The sequence below is a fragment of the Spermophilus citellus genome (genome assembly GCF_964194105.1).
Source record: "Spermophilus citellus genome assembly, chromosome: 15".
In the NCBI taxonomy this organism is placed as follows: domain Eukaryota; kingdom Metazoa; phylum Chordata; class Mammalia; order Rodentia; family Sciuridae; genus Spermophilus; species Spermophilus citellus.
This window is the reverse complement of record NC_138195.1, coordinates 47,507,008-47,527,654: the sequence shown is the minus strand read 5'-3', so window position 1 is coordinate 47,527,654 and position 20,647 is coordinate 47,507,008. Positions and strand designations below refer to the sequence as shown.

The following is a 20,647-nucleotide window of genomic DNA, read 5'->3' as shown; positions in this document are numbered from 1 at the left end:
ATTACAAAAGGCCCTGATCATTTCCAAGTTTGAGTAACCCATCATATTTAAGAGTGAAGAAATGCTGAGAGTCATAAAAGTGGTGGAATATTTAATTCTTACATTTAACAATTTTTATTGCATGATAAATAATCTTATTATGCATGATAACCTTTTAAGATTCCTTTTTTTCCTCTGTGATTACATACATGGCCTCAATTGAAGATAATATTAAAGTCCTTCATAGTATAAGGATTGAGTGAGAACTGAGGCTTGGGAGAAGCAGGGCAGGCACTCACACTCCCTCTGCTTTCCTACCTATCAGATAAGAAAAAATAACTGTTAAGGCTGAAGGAATTCTCCCTTCACTAGGTATTTAAGATTTACATTGTTAATCTGAGGAATGAGCTCCAGTGAAATTTCAGGCATCATAAATTGGTTTGGCCATTCTAGTATCCCTTAAATAGAAAGTTCTGCCTTTATAATCAATTCACTCACTCCTCAAACCTTTTTGTGTATATGCACATGATTTTAAAAAATAAAACTGAAGATTTCAAAAGACTCTGAGAAATGCATAAAAATAAAAGTTTTATGTTACATACTGGCCATTTGGCACAAATTTAACTATAAAACAGCAGATATAGACTTGTTCTGTGACATCACAGTAATAGCTAATATGCTTTGCTCATGGCATTGATATTTTGAGAAAGGTCAAGGATCCTCAGCCATTAGTCATCTAGAAACCTGAGTGAAGGCCACAGGCATAGTTTTTAGGAGGCAGTCGGGAACACAGAGTACAATGACATATTTTAATCTAGTTCAAGTAGCAAGTGCACAGGACCAACTCACCCACTGCATGATAATACCAAAACAAGCTGTTCCAACCTTATGCTCCTAGACTTAAAGATCCCACAGACCTCATCCACAAAGTATTCCTTTCCCTGTCCCTACTCTCTTAAATTACAACACAGTGCAAAGTGGCCTTCTCATTCTTATCAAACAGTCGTATTACAGACACTGCATGTATATACTTAAAATGAAAATTAGAAACACAATAATATGCCTTAAATATATTCATTTGTCAACTGTACCTCAGTAAAGCTGAGAGGAAAATAAATTTTTTAAAAACCACAATGACCCACTGAAAATAATCAAAACTCTTAAAGGGCAACACCAAACCCTACTTTGCTAGAGCATATATATTGAGATAACAAAACTAAAACACAAATACACAAACACACACACACACACACACACACACACACACAGGCTCACTAACTTATTTCAGATGAGATTAAGAGGGCTTGAAGTCAGTTTTGACTTCATCTTCAAACACAACAGGATTCTGCCCAAGTCAAGAGATAAGGATCATTAGGTTCAAAGCCAGCCTCAGCAACTTGGTAAGGCCCTAAGCAACTTAGGGAGACTCTGTTTCAAAATAAATAATAAATAGGGCTGAGGATGTGTCTCTATGGTTAATCACCCTGGGTTCAATTCCCAGTGCCTCCCTACCCTCGCCCCCCCCCAAAAAAAGATAACTAAATTGAAGCAGTATGTTGGAGTTGGAGTGTTTCAAGTGTTCCAGAAGCTCAAGTTGAATGCACGTCCAGTTTTGGTAAGCAGATAATTTGAAAGACAAGAATATGAGTCACAACCTTAGAATCCTTAAAGTCTTGAAATACTACTCCTGTTCTTTCTCCCTCCTTTCTTCACCTGCTTTTTCAAATCTGGCATCAGGTCAAGGAGAAGAGATTTTGATGAGACTGCTGCTTACAGGTCTGTGGGCTCCTGTGGTTCTTCTCCGTATAACGCCAGGGTTATGGAAGAAACAGATCAAGCACAGAGCCAATGTGTTGTACAGATACTAGTAGTTTTCAAACATATGTTGATGTTATTGATGCTTATTGTAAATAAATCTATCTGCTATTATCAAAGGCCCTTATGCTAAAAAAAATCACTATTCTATAGCAGAATGTAATCAGTGAGTTAGAGATTTGGATATCTAAATACAAAATGAAATGGAATAGAAACAAGAGCATATTTTCACTTATGAAGGAAATTGCCAATAACCAGCCTGTGGATTTAAAAAAAAAAAAAAAGAACAAAGTCTGGACATGCAAGCCAACAACAGGGTAACAACAATCAATAGTTGTTCTTAAAAACCAAAGGGTAATAAACAAATCATTAAGAGAATTTGAAACCCAGGAGAATTACCAATTTATAACTAGCTAATAACATTACTTTAAATTTTGAAGCTAACATCAACAATTAAGAGAAAAATTAACAAATCTAAAATTAGCATAGGAAATTTTAACATCTTATTTTTTATAATAACTTTATTTTATTTATTTTTGTATGTGGTGCTGAGGATTGAATACAGTGCTTGCTGTGTGCTAGGCAAGTACACTGCAACTGAGCCATAATCCCAGTCCTTAACATCTTATTTTTTTAAATATTTTTAATTTGTCGCTGAACATTTATTTATTTATTTATTTATTTTTATGCAGTGCTGAGAATAGAACCCAGTGCCTCACACATGCCAGGCAAGTGCTCTACCACTGCTACAACCCCAGTCCACAACATATCTTAATCATAAACTGATAGTTCATTGACAAGTGTTAAGCCTATAAAAATTTTGACCAGTAATATTGATATATTGACCTAATCAATATAAATAGGACCCCATACCCAAAAAGAGAATATACTTTCTTTTGAAGAGTTCATAGTACACTTATCAAAACTGACCATTAATCATGTCACAAAAGAATTTCCAATAATTGGGGGCTGGGGTTATAGTTCAGTGGTAGAGTGCTTGCCTCACACTTGTGAGGTACTGGGTTCTATCCTCAGCACCACATAAAAAATAAATAAAATAAATAAAGATATTGTGTCCATTTTTTAAAAAAAAGAATTTCCAATAATTGATATCCTACCAACCCTATCTTGTAGGCATGTGCAATTGAATTTGAAATATAACAAAAAGATAGTGAAAAGAGTTTTGAAACCTTAAAATGCACTCCTGGTTAAAGAGCAATTCATAATCAAAATTACAAAATACTTAAGTATCTGCAGCTATAGCCTAACTTGTAGTAGGACTTAAGCAAAATTTAAAAAAACTTAAATATGTTCATTTAAAAAGAGCTAGATATGGTGGCACATGCATGTAATCCCACATTTGAGGTCAGCCTGGGCAACTTAGTGAGACGCTTGTCTCAAAAAATAAAAAGGGCTGGGAATGTAGCTCAGTGGTATAGGGCCACTAGGTTCAACCCCTGGTAACACAAAAATAAAAAATAATATATATACATATACATTATAAATTACATGTATATGAAAGATTAAACATAAAGACTGAAGTATTGACAAACTATTAAAATAAGAAACTTTGGAAAGTACAAGTCCTTTGGTTCAATTCCCAACATCACTTTAAAACAAAGGTAGACAGGGTTGGGGTTGTGGCTCAGTGGTAGAGCGCTCGTCTAGCACGTGTGAGGCCTTAGGTAAGATCCTCAGCACCGCATAAAAATAAATAAATAAAATAAAAGGTTTAAAAAAATGTGATAAAACTTGAGATTCGGGGCTAACCGTAGAGCACTTGCCTAGCATATGTGAGGCCTGGGTTCAATTCTCAGCACCACATAAAATAAATAAAAAAGATACTGTGTCCATCTACAACTAAAATTTTTTTAAAAAACTAGAGATACAAGAGAGATGAAAATGATAATAACAGATAACTATGAATGTTTTACTAATAAATTTCGGGGTTTAGATGAAATGGATAATTTCTTAGAAAAGTATCATATTATTAAAAGTAACTTATAACAATCTTAAAATCTGAATTAGATAACAAAAAGAAACTGAATGAGGAATCAAGTCTCTCCTTCCAAAAGACTCATGGAGTTTTTTTTTAACCTTTTTCTTTGGGGTCCCTGTGAAGGCTCCTCTGACCTTAAGGGTCCGCAGGAAGAGAGAGAGGGAGAGCACGCGCTGACCCCTTTTATTAAGGAGAAGCTATTCAAATGAGGCACAGGATCAGGTTTCAGGGGGCTGAGTCTATCTTCATGATGTCCACTGTCAGCAGGTTGACTGGCACCTGGGTAGGCCACACCCAAGGGCACAGTAAGAGAAGGGGATACACACAAGGCACTTCCATGGAAGATTCTATCCTAAACAGGGCAAGGGGTTATATTACAAAGGAACAGGTGAGCATGGCTTCACCCATGGGACTGTAGCAAGACACACCCATGCACGAGACATCTATCCTTGAACCCAAGAAGGGTGGGGAAAGCTCTGCCACATTTCTGTGACTGAGCACCTCAGCACCCAGCCGGGGTGTGTGACTCAGTCATGTGCAAGGTTGGAAAAAGACTCATGGAGTTTTAAGTACAAGTTATGCCAAACTTGAGAACAGATAATCTTTATTGTATATAAATAAACTGTTTCAGAGACCAGGAAAAGGCCTCATTTTATGAAGCTAAAATAACCTTGGTAGCAAAACTAAACACAAAAAATACAAGAAAAGGAAATTATAGATCAAGGTCTCTCATGGACAAAGAAGCAAAAATCCTTTCAAAATGTAAGCAAAATTAATTCAGCACTGTAGTTTTTAAAAAATCAGAACCACATAGGGTTACACTAGAAATACAAGAATAATCCACTATCAGAAAATCTACTTATGTATAAGACCACAGACCATGTTAACAGAAAAAAAAGATAAAAATTACATGTATCAATAGATACAGAAAGGGCATTTAACAAAAATAGGCAATCATGGCAAAAATAAGTCCGTCTATAAGGTATAGCTGATGCTCAATTCATCTAAAAATAAAGCAGTTGGTTAAATAATCTCCATGAGGGCTGGGGATGTGGCTCAAGCGGTAGCGCGCTCGCCTGGCATGCGAGCGGCCCGGGTTCGATCCTCAACACTACATACAAACAAAGATGTTGTGTCTGCCGAAAACTAAAAACATAAATATTAAAAAAAAAAATTTTTTTTTTAAATAATCTCCATGATTCTTTAAATCTTTAAAATTTTATTACTTCAACCTCTTTCTAGTTTTTAAAACAATGTGATACATGGCAAATTTTATTTGTACTATTCCTTCTTTGGAAATAGTGAGTGAAAGTGTAAATTGTTATCTCATCTAAAACTGATACAAAGTTCTGCCTGGAGGGCTAGGGATGGACTATACAATTCTCTGAAGATCAGATGGCAGAAAGAATATAAACTTGGAAGCCATGAGACCACCAATACAGACACTTGTCTTGCCACTTATCTAGTTGACTGATGTTGAATAGGTTAAATAAGTTTGTCGAACTTCAGTCTTCTTATCTGGAAAAGGAGTTTATTATTATCTTGAAATTGGTATTCTTAGAATTACGTAAGAAAATACAAACATATCTACCTTGCTCAATAGTAAGTGTACAATAAATGAGTTCCCTTGGCACCTTGAGTTCTTTTCACTCATATGATTTTGTTTACTCTGCAGAAAATGGAAATTGAAGTATTACATGTTTATAGTTTTATATGCTTATTTCTTTTTAAAATATATTTTTAGTTTTTGATGGATCTTTATTTTTTTAAATCTATCTATTTATATACAGTGCCGAGACTCAAACCCAGTGCCTCGCACATGCTAGGCAAGCTCTCCACCACTGAGCTACAACCCCAGCCTGTTATATGCTTATTTCTTAATCATGAATAGTATACAAAGTAAACCAAAGATTCAATCTCTGTCAAGCTATTCAAAACTTGTCTACAAACTTATAAAACGACTTGGTTCTTTTTAAAAAGATTCAAAACTTCACAAATCATTTTGTTTGAGAAAGTCTGTGCAAAACAGTAGTACCCAACTACATTTAATTGTGGCAAGTCCAAAGGTGAACTATTTAAAGTTTGAGTGCTTGCCCTAGGTCAAAAATGCAGCAAGACAACTGGCAGATGTGAATGATTACCTCGCAGACACTTGGTCATCCACATTGATAGACAAAAATCTTCTTGTATAATGACAATGGAAAGGATCACAAAAAACTCAAGTTAACCAAAACATTAGAAGCATGCATTAGCCCCTGATAAACAGAAACCAATGAGTGATATGATCAAAAAATCAATTCAAAATAAAGATATTCTGGGCACTTCCACCCACAAGTGTTTAAAAATAGAATTACATCACAATTAGTTTGAGTGCTCAAGATCAAAAGCAAAGAAAAAGCTAAATGTAAGTGCTAAAAATGTGACAATATTACTTCAGGTCTAAGAGGTCAAAATTAAGTATAAACATGTTTTGATCATCTTAAAGGTTTTTTCTTTGTACAATAATACAAATCATGGTAAAATTTTACAAGTATATACCATTATTGTGCTCAGCTAAAGTTTAAGGATTAAAATAAGGTAATTATGCAGGAAACATGATTAAAGGCAATCATGTAGCAATAGTGTACCTTTTCATATACTATTTTTGGAACATTATTTTATTCACTAGGCCTAGACATTTCAATATGTTTTAAAAATAATCCAAGCTAGTGAATCAATCCAAGTTTTGATGATTTCAAGCAGACTGTTCAAAACAGCACTGAGGCGGAATGTGACAACACTTTAGAGTTCTAAATAAAACTGTCATTTGCCTGCCAACAGACAACACATACTATGCCCTTTTCAAGGAGTTTATATCACAAGACCACCACCTTTTGATATGTTCAGATACTGAATAATCCTGGCCAGGATCCAAGAATTGCCTTCTTTATTCATTCCTGCTCTATTGCAGAAATAAGGATGAAATTCATTGAAGACAGCATAAGCAATTTTTCAAAGGCAAATAAAATTACCGTAAATATTTCCCACAGAATCAATTAAAAGCAAATCCACATTGACAGAAATGATTCTGGTAGGTTTGACATATAACTTATTTTCCTTCATTACGGCACTAGCACCAATTATTCATTCTGTATTTGGCTATGAATCTTCCTGAAAAATCACTTACATGTTGTCATTCAACAGCTCACAAACTGCAAAGCTTCTCTGCTGCTCAATTCTAAAGAGCTTTACCAAGCTTTCAAGGACCTTCATCAGTTGGCCCAACTTACCTTCAAAGCTTATTTCCTAGAACCCCATCATGACTAGTTCTGGATTCACAGGCCCCCATGACTTGCTCATGCCATCCTTTCTACCTTCTCTGTCCTCCTGAATCCTACTTCCTACATGAGACTTTTTCTATTATTCCTACCTCTAATGTTGGTCTTTTTCTCTGTATTCCTATTACAAAGTCAGTCTGTATTACAGCTTTTGATTTGAAACTTAAAGTATTTCTTTTAAAAAAAATTCCTCTGCAGCCACAATTTCCACCTTTATTTCTCCATAATACATAGAAAAATAAAATTCATATGTATGACATGCCCCATATACTCCCATGTATGTATCTGGGACTGTGTATAATTCCCAGCCATAGTAAGTGTAATTTCACTCCCACTAAAGAAAGCATAATAAAAAACGAGAATATATTATACTTCAATGAGAGTTTTAAAAGGAAAAAAAAGTAGATAGGAATGAGAGGGATATTAGTAAACATGTGACTTTTGAACATGCTCAATTTACTTTTTAAAATGAAGCACTAGTAAACTTTGGTTCTTTATTACTATTAATAAATTACTTGTACAGATCTCGTAAGTGATCATTCATTATACATAGGTAAGAACTGCTATTCTACATAGCATTTACCAAGCTAGACAAATAGAAAGCAATCAATAAAAATTAACCAATAAGTGTGTCTAGCCCATTGATCAATCAATATACATAAATATTAATTAATGCTGTAGTTGATGATGATGATGACACTGACAACTGACAATGATGATTCAGGTGCAAACATGGAGTACAGGGGCTAACTCTCCTGCTGACAGTCTCTAAGGGAACAAATGACTTCTCATGGGATGAGCCTAACTAATATTTTAATAGTACATCATGGATATTGCACTCCTGAAGTTTATGATCCTCACAGAAGTTTCTATGGCAATCATCATGCAACAGTATACCTCTTGTGCAACACTGTAGCTATCATTGCAATCTTGGTAAAGTTAGTAAACTGTGTATTTTATCTGCCTGTGAAGTCAGAGATAAAATAACTTCTGCTCCACCCAAGAAAAAGCTTTCCGGTGACAATGTAAATTTTGTTCTATATTAAAATGGTTCTCTTTTACAATAAGGCATCTTTTGAGCATTATAAGTCCCTCATGGAAAATTACCATTCAAATACAGGTTGAATATCCTATACCCCAAAATGTTCAGGATCAGATATGTTTCACATTTCAGAGTGTTTTAGATTTTGGATTTGTGGATTAGGGATGCTCAATCATTTTTAACTGATATTAACACATTTTCCAAAACGCCCTTAATTGCCAGTCATACAAATATGACTGTTCTTTGATTTTGAAAACCCTATTCTTAAAATGTTATATCTTTTCTGAAAAATCTTTAAATATGTATCAGTTGGTTTAGGTATAAATCTATCTGCAGGCCAAGAATCTTCTGTTTTCACTAACCCTGACATCCTAATATTCTAGGAAAAGACTGATTTAAAACAATAAATTTGTAAAACATTTTCTTTGTTACTGCTGCCTTAAGCAGTCACTATTTAGAAATCCTTGTAAAAGAAAACTACAGAGGAAGCTTAGGTCATCCATGCTCTGGAAACATCTAAACATCAAGCAAACAGTACAAACAATGTCCTACTCAACAGTTCCAAAGATGTCATTAATTGTTTCCATCTGTTTCCCTCTATGTCCCCTCCCCACTACAAGTCCAGTCATCTACTGTGTTCTGCTTCATTTGTATTCTAAGAAAAGCAAGAAAAACATAAAGAACCATCATGATTTAAACTGTACAATGTTTATTTGCCTCTAAGTCTGTTTGATTACCACAACTATATTGTTGTTTGTACTCTAGGCTATTTTTCAAGTAACATTTCAGAATGTGGCATATTAAGTTATATATTCTTTAAGTAAACAGCCTAGTAAATCTTTTAGTTGTTTATAATACCCTATTTTTCCCAGATTGCCCATGGGGGCCAAAGATTTTCCCCCATGGCACAACAGAGGTTCAAACCTCTGAATGGTTTTATCCACTAAATATCTCTACCTAAACCAACTCTATCAAGAAAAGTTATACAATGATGACTTTCTAATCCTGTCTTCCTTCCATATTTATTGAATGGTATTCTCCTCATCAACTAGGGCTATTGGGCTACTCTAAAATAAAGTTTATATAGGAAAGGAAGAATAAATGCATAATTCTTTTCTTTAAATTACCAATTAACAGAGAAAGGGGTTGGTGTCCCAGTTGCCACCAAGGGTGATCAAAGAAAATTTTGTTTTGTTTTATAGCTACCTATTCCTTTGAAGATTTTATCACAACTACAGCATACACTTCTTTAATTTTTCTAAGTCTCCAAGGAAGCCTATGAGAATACATAGCATATTTCAAGGATATATCTTTGAGAATGAGCAGAAATGAGTTTCCTGACAAAAATCCATTTGCCAAATTATATTTATAAACTTGGATGTCAATATTAATGAAAGGGTAAGATTTTTTCCTTTTTTTTTCTTGCAGCATCTGAAATCTTTGTAATAGCAAAGTAAGACCAGGCATAGTAGCCTGCATCTGTAATTCCAGCTACTAGGAAGTCTGAGGAAGGAGGACTGCAAGTTTGAGCCAGCCTGGGCATTTAGCAAGATTCTATCTCAAAATAAAAATGAAGGGCCAGGGATGTAGCTCAGTGATAAAGTGCCCCTGAACTCAATTCCCAACACCACAAAAAGGGGAAAACAGTAAGTTTTTTTCTTCCAGCATCCAAAATCTTTTTAATAACAGGTAGGTGTCTTATTAAAAGAAACTTTTTGGAAGGTTATCTAATGCAACCACCCACTTGATATTGAAACTCTCTGTTCAGAGTCTCACGCTCTGCCGCAGTCTGGCTGGGCAAAAATAGCGGGGGGGGGGGGGGGGGGGGAGCAACTTGTGAAGGCTGATACAGCGGGAGCCGCTTTATTGTAGGACAGTAGGGGTATATATACATAACTGAATACACAGCTTGTTCTTAATTAATATAAACTAGATACAGCAGTCAACCAATAAGGAATCCTCATCATCTTAACGATTACACACAGCTTAACTTAATTGACATAATCTAGACACAGCAGTCAATCAGTAAGGAATCTCTATCATCTTAATGGCTCGATGGCTTTACTTCTCAAACCACTCCTCTTGGCAAAGTGCCAGGCGCCATCTTGACTTGTCTGTGGCTCTCAACAATGTTCTTTATCTTCCAGTGGGTTAGTAGCAACTTGGTAAAAGCTACAGTTATTTTTAATGTAAGGCAAATGCAAGTTTAATTATATGTTTAACAGCATACTATTCATCTTAATATTATCATGGTGATGGAATGGCAGATAAACAAAGTAGGCCCATACAGGGTATAGCTGGAAGAAACACTGGAGATCATCAAGTCCAATGAAGGAAGAAAAAGATGCACAGAGTAAAATTTACAAAAAATAGATGCTGCCAGTACCTTATTCCCTGACACATGAATTGGAAGAAATATAGTTCCATAGAAACACCCACTCAAGTTAGAAATAAGACATCAATGACTAAAACTTTTGCATCTATTCAATGAAAATAATAAAACACAAGGAAGATTAAAAATAGAAACATCTTATTTTTATTCAAAATTGTGATATATAACCTAAATACAGAAAATTACATAAAACTATAATGACAAATAATTATAAAACAACTATCATTGTAAGCTCATCACTTAAGTCAAGAAATAGAATATTATTACTGCTTTAGAAGCTTCTGTATGCCTCTCCCTAAATATAAACCTCTTCATCCATCAGAGGTACCACTACCCTGACTTTATTGACAATTAATTCCTTACTCACCTTTGTTTTTTGACCATATAAATAGGCATCCCTAATCGCAGTTTTTTTTTTCCTGCATGTTTTTGAACTTTAAATAAATGAACTATTTGTCTATCACTAACCTCCTTCAAAAATTTTTTTAAAACTTTTTATTTGTTCTAATTAGTTATATATAACAGTAGAATGTCCTTCAAAAAATTTTAAGATTCATTCACTGCTCTTTAAAAACAAAACATTTTAATACTTTAGATATTTTAAAGTAAAAAATTCTCATTTCTTATTGTTAATACCATTAATATTCCAATTTATGACAATACCATGATTGTTTTAATCCATTCTCCTATAGACAGATCAGTGAGGTCATCTTGACAAATGACATAAATATTTTTATGTGAATTCTATTGTGCATATATGCCTGAGTATCTCCAGAGAATACACTTTCAAGCTGCCTGTCTTGTACTTTACTAACACCAAACTGTTTTCCAAAGTTTCCATACCAATTTATATTTCCAACCAACAGAGATCCAGTTGACTGTTCCACAACCTTATCGATAACTGATGTTATCAGACTTTCTAACTCAGGGATTTAAATAATTTGCACTTCCTCAATAGCTACTTAGATGGATAACCTTTTTATGTTTTGGGCCATTTGAATTTACTCTCTTTTTAAGTGTTTTTTCTAATCATGGGGGGTGCATTACTTTATTAAGTTTCTTTAATAGTCTTGTCTTCAAGAAGTTCTACTCTTTTTAGGGGATGGGGGAAGTGTCTCTTTCATCAGTCTTCACTTTTACTTAGGACTTGACTAAAGTGCCTGACACCAATGACTAAAATCAACATAGTAGGAAAAGAAGGGTTGAAAGACCAAAACTTGACATTTCAATTGTAAACATAAGTTTTATATTTAAAAAAAAAAAAGTTATTCCTGGAATCAGTTACTTTTCCTAACAAGATTTTTCTGTCAAGCAACAAAATATTTTAATTACTCACTTAATAAATGCGGGTGGCATATCTCTCTTCAATATCTGATCCTCGGTAGTTTGAACAGTCTCTTTTCCAACCTACAAGAGGGAAAGATTCATAATTCAAATACAAATTTTCAAACTTTTACAAACTATTATTTATTTAAATATATTTGAAACTTATACTTTAAGACATAATCAATCATTGAAATTTCTGAATCCAAAGACAATTTCTGCATTTTTTGAATTATTAAGATTGTTCCCATATATGCTTCCACAACATACTTAAATAACATAAATGGAATTATTCCTTCTACAGAGTAACTAATTTGAAGACACCACTGAGCATAGTGAGAATAAAAGAGAAATTCATCATCAGGAATATATATGGGGCTGGGGATGTGGCTCAAGCGGTAGCGCGCTCGCCTGGCACGCCCGGGTTCGATCCCCAGCACCACGTACAAACAAAGATGTGTGTCTGCCGAAAACTAAAAAAATAAATATTAAAAAATTCTCTCTTTCTCTCTCTCTCTCAAAAAAAAAAAAAAGAATATATATGTATAGGGTCTGGGGCTGTGTGGTAGAGCACTTGCCTGGCACGTGTAAGGCACTGGGTTTGATCCTCATAAAAATAAATAGATAGATAGATAGATAAAGGTATTATGTTCATCTACAACTTAAAAAAAATAAGAAGAATATATATGTATATGTTTTTGTCATCCCCTCATGCTTGAGACTGAACCCAGTATCACTCTACTACTAAGCCACATCCCCAGCCATTTTTATATTTATTTTTTATTGTTTTTTTAATTAGAGCTTTATGACTATACATGGTACTTGGGTTCATCCCAACATGTTTTTATTTTTTATTTTGAGACAGGGTCTTGCTATATTGCTGATGCTGATCTCAAACTTGCAATCCTCCTGCCTCAGCCTCCCAGGTCACTAGGATATATACCACCATGGCCTGACTTATACATATGTATAATGCTATATCTCTAAAAGATTACAGGAAATATATGAAGTGTGGTAGTTTAAAATACCTATACAGAAAAAAAATAGAAGTTATTGGAACTGAGGGAAAAATATTTAAAATGACTCTGACATTAGAAATCAAACATAAAAATATGCACCTTCATACTAATTTATTTTTAGTTAAAGTTGAACACAATACCTTTATTTTATTTATTTATTTTTTTATGTGGTGCTGAGAATCAAACCCAGTGCCTCACACATGCTAGGCAAGTGCTCTACCACTGAGTGACAACCCTAGCCCCCTTCACAGTAATTTTAAAAAGTGAAATTAAAATATGTTGTCCCTTAACTATAGGTCAACTTAAAAAGTAAAATACATAATCTGAATGCAACAACAGAACAAGTAGTTTTAAACCCTGTGAATGGCAATATCAACTAATATATTCTCTTTAGAAAATTATTTGCTAGTGTATATTAGAAAAGGCAAAAAAAGGTCACATTTAGGAATTCCACTTATGAGAATATACCCTATAAGCAATAATATAAAAAATGTGGTAATAACAATATTCACAAAAGTATTCACAATGATATTAATTAATTAATTGTAATAGCTAAAACACTTTTTTAATAACTTATCCAACAAAAAGGAAAAGTTAAAAAATTAAGATACAGTTTCCGATTGAGTATTATGGGGACCATTAAAGCAATGGTCAAAGACTCAGCTCTATGAGAAAAATCTTTATGACATTTTTCATTTAAAAGAAGACATAGAGGAAGAAGAAGAGGCGAGAATGACCCCCCCATCACCCCCCACCCCCGCACTGACCAAAGCGGGCAGCTGCATCCCCGTGTCCAGCGCCGTCGCAACCGTGCCCAAGAGAAAGGCTGAAAGGGATGCTAAAGGAGATAAAGCCAAGGTGAAAGAGGAACCACAGAGAAGATCTGCAAGGTTGTCTGCCAAGCCTGCTCCTCCAAAGCCACAGCCCAAGCCTAAAAAGGCCCCTGCAAAGAAGGGAGAGAAGGTACCCAAAGGGAAAAAGGGAAAAGCTGACACTGGCAAGGATGGGAATAACCCTGCAGAAAATGGAGATGCCAAAACAGACCAGGCACAGAAAGCTGAAGGTGCTGGAGATGCCAAGTGAAGTGTGTGCGGTTTTGATAACTGTGTACTTCTGGTGATTGTACAGTTTGAAATACTATTTTTTATCAAGTTTTATAAAAATGCAGAATTTTGTTTTACTTTTTTTTTAAGCTATGTTGTTAGCACACAGAACACTTCATTGTTGTTTTGGGGGTGGGGGGAAGGAGCATATGTCACTAGTAGAATGTCTCCAAAGCTGGATTGCTGTGGGGGGAAAACACCTTTCCCTTCTAGTTTTGAAAGACTTCCTCTTTGTTCCCAAGAGGAAGGGACTCCCTGATGTTGGCACACATAGCCACCTTGGCACAAATGCCTTGTGGTATGGAAAAACTCAAACTCATCTGTATGTCCTCCTGTCCCTCTCTGCCATCGGCATAGACTTATCTCCCCTAAACTCAGACCTGTTGGGACCTGATTCCCAACATTGGTTTTACCAGTGTGGGGGGCAATCTGGACTTTCCAGTGATGTCATTGAGAATATGTCCCTCAGAAGAGCAGCAGTTCCTTTTCTAGATTGTGGATCTTCAGATTAATAATTTTTGCCATTTTCCTTTCATTTCCTGAAAGTCAGGGTCGGCTTGTGAAAAGTTGTTAAACAACATGCTAAATTTTCCCTATTCAGAGCATCAAATGAAGACTTCATTGGGTTTTATAATGGCTTTCTGATTTTGGTAGTCCATTCAAGAAGGGAGTTTGAAAGTTGTTGTATACTGTTAATGATTGTCTGCCCATGTCCTGCCTGAAATACCATGATTGGTTATGAAAAGTATCTCTAATAAAGCTGGATACAGTTTGAAAAAAAATAAAAGAAAACATATAAAAACGAATATACTATCATTACAAAAACAACAAAATTTATATATATACAACACTGAAAGAATAGAAAATAAAATGTTAACAGTAGTTGTATTAATGCTTAGGACGTTTTGAGTAAATTTGGATTTGCACTGTTTAGTTCCAAATTTTTTAAAATGTAGCAATACAATTTTTTAATTTTAAGAGTAATATTAAGGTGTTCTCTAAGCTATTTAGGTGTAATTATTTCCTACTTGAAAGTTAAGAAATTATCTGTCATTTTACATAAATCTTCTAAATAGTAATAGTAAATTTTTTTTAAAATATTCACACTCAGCACCAGAAACATGAAGTTAAATATTGTCAAAATATTAAAAGTCACACTAATCAAATTATATATGTGAATGCATTATACCACAAATGATACACCGCCTCACTTTCTTCACCTCCTGTGTAGGGCTTGGATACCAATCTCTCTCCCATTCTGTCATGATTATAAAGTACTCTATGAAAAGTAAACTTTAACATAGTAAATGATGAAATTTACCAATTTTTATCAATATACAGCTACATAGAAATACTGAGTTATAAATTTAAATGACATTTGAATGCAGAAACCCATAGAGGAAGAAAATTGGTTACTCCTGTAAAATTTTTTAAATGAAGATTGGAAAGTATCTCAATCCTATTTGCCACTTAACTTTTGAATCCAAAGAAGAAAAAATGGAGTAAGAAAAATTCCTAAATGCACAGTAAATCAGCTAAATAGAACAGCACAATAAACCATTCTTAGAGACTACAAGTCATGCATAAATTAGTGAATACAAGTTTTTTCTCTCAAGCTAATAGCTCAGAAAAAGCAACACACACACTACTGTGCAATAGCCAGTACTTCTGTAGACAATAGACTATCTGTATCGTAATAAAAGCCTTTCAAATCAGCAGCTGGTTTTCTACAGTTTCTCAGATCAAGCATGACAGAATATTTCCAGATGTATTGTTCACTATGTTTTCCAGCTGAAACTAACCATTCAAAAAAAACTGTGGATCACAACTTCATGAAGTAAAAAAGATGAGGTTCAGCCTAGAAGTCACTGGTTCATATTAAGTATGAACAGCCTAAAAGGATGTTCACATATAAGACACATGGAGCTTCCTTTCATGTGCAGGCAGGGAGACAGAGACACAGAGAACAAGGAGGGAAGAGAGAGAGATAAGTTCTTCTTAAATCTCCTTTGGAAAGTTGTTAGTTTTTCAGTATTATGAAACTTTTATTGAGAAAACTACACAAGTGCCAGGCACTGTTCTAGATACTGGGAATAGAGCAGAAAATAAAAAAAGGTTTCCTGCCCTCATAGAACTTATATTCTAGTAGGGGTAGTCAGAATACATGGGGAGGAAGAAAATTGTAGCAATATAATTTTTTAATTTTAAGAGTAATATTAAGGTGTTCTCTAAACAAATGATAGAACTCCAGATAATGATCAGGGTGATGCTATAGAATAAGGGGTGGAAGTAGTGGGAGTCTACTTTAGAAAGAATAGACAAAGCAATCTTTCCTCAAGAAACAACCTCAGAGTTGAGACTTTGAAGCTAAGAAAAGCACTCAGCAAGAGCTGGGCGAGAGCAGTTCAGAGGAAGCAGCAAGAAAAAGGCCCTGAGGCAGGAAAGATGGGGTGTACTTAGAAAATCTAAAGGAGGCCAAAGAAGCTTAGGAAAAAAGGGAAGCGCCATGTGGTGATGAGATCAGGTAAGAAGGCCAGGGCCAGGTCACAAGGAGCCTTTCAGGCCAGGATGAGGTGTTGGAATCCTTTTTAAGGACAACAGCAAGAGAAGTCCTAAACAAGAAATTGGTATGATGTGATTTTGTTTGTAAAAGATGGCTTTGCCTTTTATGTGGAGATCTTAGGGGGCAATTAACAGGCTACTGCAATCATCCAGGAGAGAAAGAGTTACTTAAAACAAGACTGTGAAAATGGAAATGGAAAAAAAAAAATAACAGAATTATTATATCTTTTGGGGGAAAGAACCATTATTAGAACTTGTTCTTGGACTGGGTAGGATGGAGGATATGGAGTAGACTATGGAGTAGACTAAGATGAAGAAAAATTAGAAATGACTTCTAGGTCAATTAAATGAAATGTTTTCAAAAGCAGCAACACTGAGCCAAGTGTGTTAGTGCACACTTGTAATCCCAGTGGCTGGGGAGGCTGAAGTAGGAGGATTGAAAGTTAAATGCCAGCCTCAGCAACTTAGTGAGGCCCTAAGCAACTTAGCAAGACCCTGCCTCTAAATAAAATATAAAAGAAGGGTTGGGGATGGGGCTTAGTGGTTAAGCGCCCCTGGGTTCAATCTCTGGTACAAAAAAAAAAAAAAAAAAAGAAAGAAAGAAAATAGCAGCAATACTGGAAGGTTGATATATAGGAAAGATTTATCATAAGATAAAACAATCATAATCACACCAGGCAAAATCATTAAAACAATTTTGCAAATAGAAAATACTCTGCCCCCAGTAGAAGTAAGTAGAAAGGAACTATATTTAATTAGTTTGTGCCTCTTTTGCAAGGAGAGGAATAGGTGGGGAAAGAGAAGAGAATAATAACAGTATGCTCAAGTGTTACTTATTTAGAAGCTAGTCTTAAGTATTTAAGTGATGGACACTAAATTTTACTTTTTGGACACTAAACCGCATTTATACTTGTAGTGATAGTATCCACAATCTCTCTAACTCTGAAAACACCCAGCCTAGAATTGGGTTAGGTATGACAAACGGCCCAGTTTTTAAGGTATAACACATAAAATATAACTATGAAGAACGAATGTGATTTTCACTTAGGGAGTTGATTTTTGGCAGTAATGTTCAATAGAACTTTCTGTTAGGATGGAAATGGTTCTATTTAATCTCTATTGCCCAACACAACGGCCATTAGCCACATGTGGCTAGTGCAAACAATGAACTGAATTTTCAATTTTATCCAAACTGATACATGTAACTATTATATTGGACAACTCAGATCCATGGAAACTTCACTATCTCCAAAATTAGTATTCTTGTCTCCACAATCTTCCTTATTCTAATTCATTCTTCACAGTTGCTTTATCAACCTTCTATTATGTTTTTCTTATAGTCTCATCACAGGACTACCTCCTATCAGAAAAAAATGGAAAGGGTTAAGTCAGATGTGTTTGAGTACATGGTTTACTGAACAGGCTGGAGTAGCTTCAGCAAAGGAAATGATGCTAGAAAAAAAAGTCCAGTGTGCCTGGGAAAGGCTCTGTATACGAAGTGAATGTATACTAAGAATTATGTTTGCTTGACCTACCCATTTATTGAAGGATTGTCATATTCTGTTCTTGATATTGCCAATTCAGTGTTCTATCACTGAAATATCACATCAAGAGCTTCTAAAGTCCTTGCATGCACAAGGCCCTGGGTTCAATCCCCAGCACCCCCCCACACACACATACACACACACACACAAAAAAAAAAAAAAAAAAAAGCTTCTAAAGATATACAAGTGAACAAGTGGCAAAGCCTGCCTAGGAAAACCAGGCAAAGCTTCCAGTTTCAAAGCCATCAATCAGGAGATGACAGGAAATACATTTTCCACCTCTCTCCTCACATCCTCAAAACAGAAAGTTTCTATAGCACCTATATTTTCCAAATAAAAATAGAGTAGAACAAACAATTAATAAAGGGTTAATTCACAAAATGCTCTGCTAACTGGGAAAACATTATTCCTGCAGGTCAACTTAGTATGGTGAAGTATGATTCCTAATAAAGGCTACAACTTTACAAACAAACAGATCAGTAATAATCTTAACTAATCTGTCTCAAACCTGTGTAGCAAAAATACCTGGCCTATTAAAACAAATGTTCATACATGCCAGAATTTGGTATTTTGGTTTCTTATTCTAGTTTAGCTAATAAATAACCATGTGATCTCAAATAAGTCACATAATTACTCAAATATTTCTCCTACTACTATGTGATCTCGCTAGGTGTCTCCTTACTTACCTATAATGGGTTGACCAAACCACACTTTAGCTCTGTGGTAAAGGAAATATACCTTTAAACTTGTCTCCTCTACTTTAAGTTCCCATTTACTACCTCAAGTTCTTTTTGGAACAAGCAATGTAAAAAATTATTAATGCGGGGACTAGTAGTAGAATACTTGCATAACATGAAAAGGTCCTGGGTTCTGATCCCCTGCACCACAAAATTTAAAAAAATAATAATAAATATAAAATTTAAAAGTTTTTGATTCCTATATGTTTTATATTATATTTTACAATTATGGATTCCACTAAAGTTAATGTTTGAATTTTTTAATCCTTAAATCTTATCCCTCTGAAAAAGACCTATATGTTAAAGGGTTAAAAAAATGCAGAGAAACAACAAATAAGTCTGAGTTATAATCTAAGTTCTGACCAAGTTTTCCATTTAAAACTAATCCTTTCAGAATAATCTAATTACTTTTAAATTTCATTCCACTGCAGAGAATTCAGATTTGTTGTTTCTATTCCTGGACAAAATTATTTCTCTTTTAGTTTCTTCTTCAGAGAATAAACTAACTCCAGAGACCCAATTCCATTGAATCCAATGAACAGCACTAAGTGCCAACTATGTGCCCACTAGGTGGTAGGAAGAGAATGAGATAATAAAATATCTTAGACATATAAACTGAAATAATAGTAGAGAAAGAGAAAGAGGCCTAAGGGCATTTTCAGAGGACTTGGCAGGGAACCCTGTTTCTTTTGAAGAGTTCTTACTTTGTTCAACAGTTAATTTAAATATCTTTTGTTCAACATGTGACTTCAGTTCAAAACTCTTAAGTAGAAGGGCTTTTGTCTTCTGCTGTTTTTATTTTTATTCCTTTCATCACAATCTACTCAGTTTGATTCAGAAATGTGGAGAAATTTGGTTTCTTTCCAGAAAAAAAAAAAAATAGCACCACTCCAGCTCAAGTTACTACCTGGACTAAAAAATGTTAATGTAAATGTCTTTCTTAGCTAGACTAAATTTAAGAAAACATTAAGACAAAACACAGCAAGGAGGACTTCTGTTACTATTCTGTACAGTATAAGTGGTAACTATTAGAAATTACATTAAAAAGCAGCAGGGCAATTTCATAATGTATTTAAACAAAAGGTTATTAGGAAATTTAAGTAAGAGAATACATGTAATAAAAACGTAAGCCTTTACAGTGTGACAATCTACAAGGCCTATTAATTATGACCAGCTGGTTGTGATCAGACATGGAAATGTGTACCTATATGCCTGTATTTAATTTGGGTTCAAATCATCATCTTATGGCATTAGTCTTAGGCTGATCAATCCATTACACTAAAGATCATTTTCACACACAGATGTGTCCATTACTAGGCACAAGCCATTCAAAGATAATAGTGGGTAAGTCCTACCATCAAATTGTTTTCTTACAGGAATAATGGATTTATAATTCATCTGCTCCTTTGCTGATATCCTTTTTATATGATTTGCAAATGGCCAGCCAGAGTCAAGTGTTTAAGAGGCCAAATATCAAGAAAATCTGGGACTCTAATCCACTCTTATTTCCAACTTATTCATTTAATCAAGTATTTGCTGAGTACTTTCCTATGTGGTAGGCATTGTATCTTCACTATGGGATACACGTAAAAAGTGAATGATACTGTTCTTGCCCTTTGTTGACAATGTTTAAAAAATAATTGTAATGTATACTCAAAACGAGTTATTCCCAAGTTTCAAACATTTATCAGTGAGGTACAAGAGATTTCACAGAAGAAACTCCAATAAAGCTGAATGAGAATTCTCCAGGAGAAAAGGGATTTGAGGTTAAAAGGAGGGCTTTCTAGTTAATGCAACAGCATATGTGAAAGCATG

The 20,647-nt window shown here is 34.7% G+C and overlaps 2 protein-coding genes across 3 annotated transcripts in view; one reads left to right on the top strand and one right to left on the bottom strand.

Annotated features, from left to right (window-relative positions):
* Positions 1-20,647, bottom strand: part of VCL (vinculin) — a 114,247-nt gene that overhangs the window by 57,983 nt on the left and 35,617 nt on the right. For both annotated transcript variants that reach the window (XM_081268674.1, XM_081268675.1), the window contains exon 2: positions 11,881-11,951. In XM_081268674.1, the coding sequence (XP_081124800.1) occupies positions 11,881-11,951 (71 nt within the window). The remainder of the gene's footprint in view (positions 1-11,880; positions 11,952-20,647) is intronic.
* LOC308634045 (non-histone chromosomal protein HMG-17-like) lies at positions 13,619-13,970 on the top strand (the record flags this gene model as incomplete). Its single annotated transcript, XM_081267631.1, has 1 exon — positions 13,619-13,970. The coding sequence occupies one exon, from the start codon at positions 13,619-13,621 to the stop codon at positions 13,967-13,969; it is 351 nt and encodes a 116-aa protein (XP_081123757.1). The 3' UTR covers position 13,970.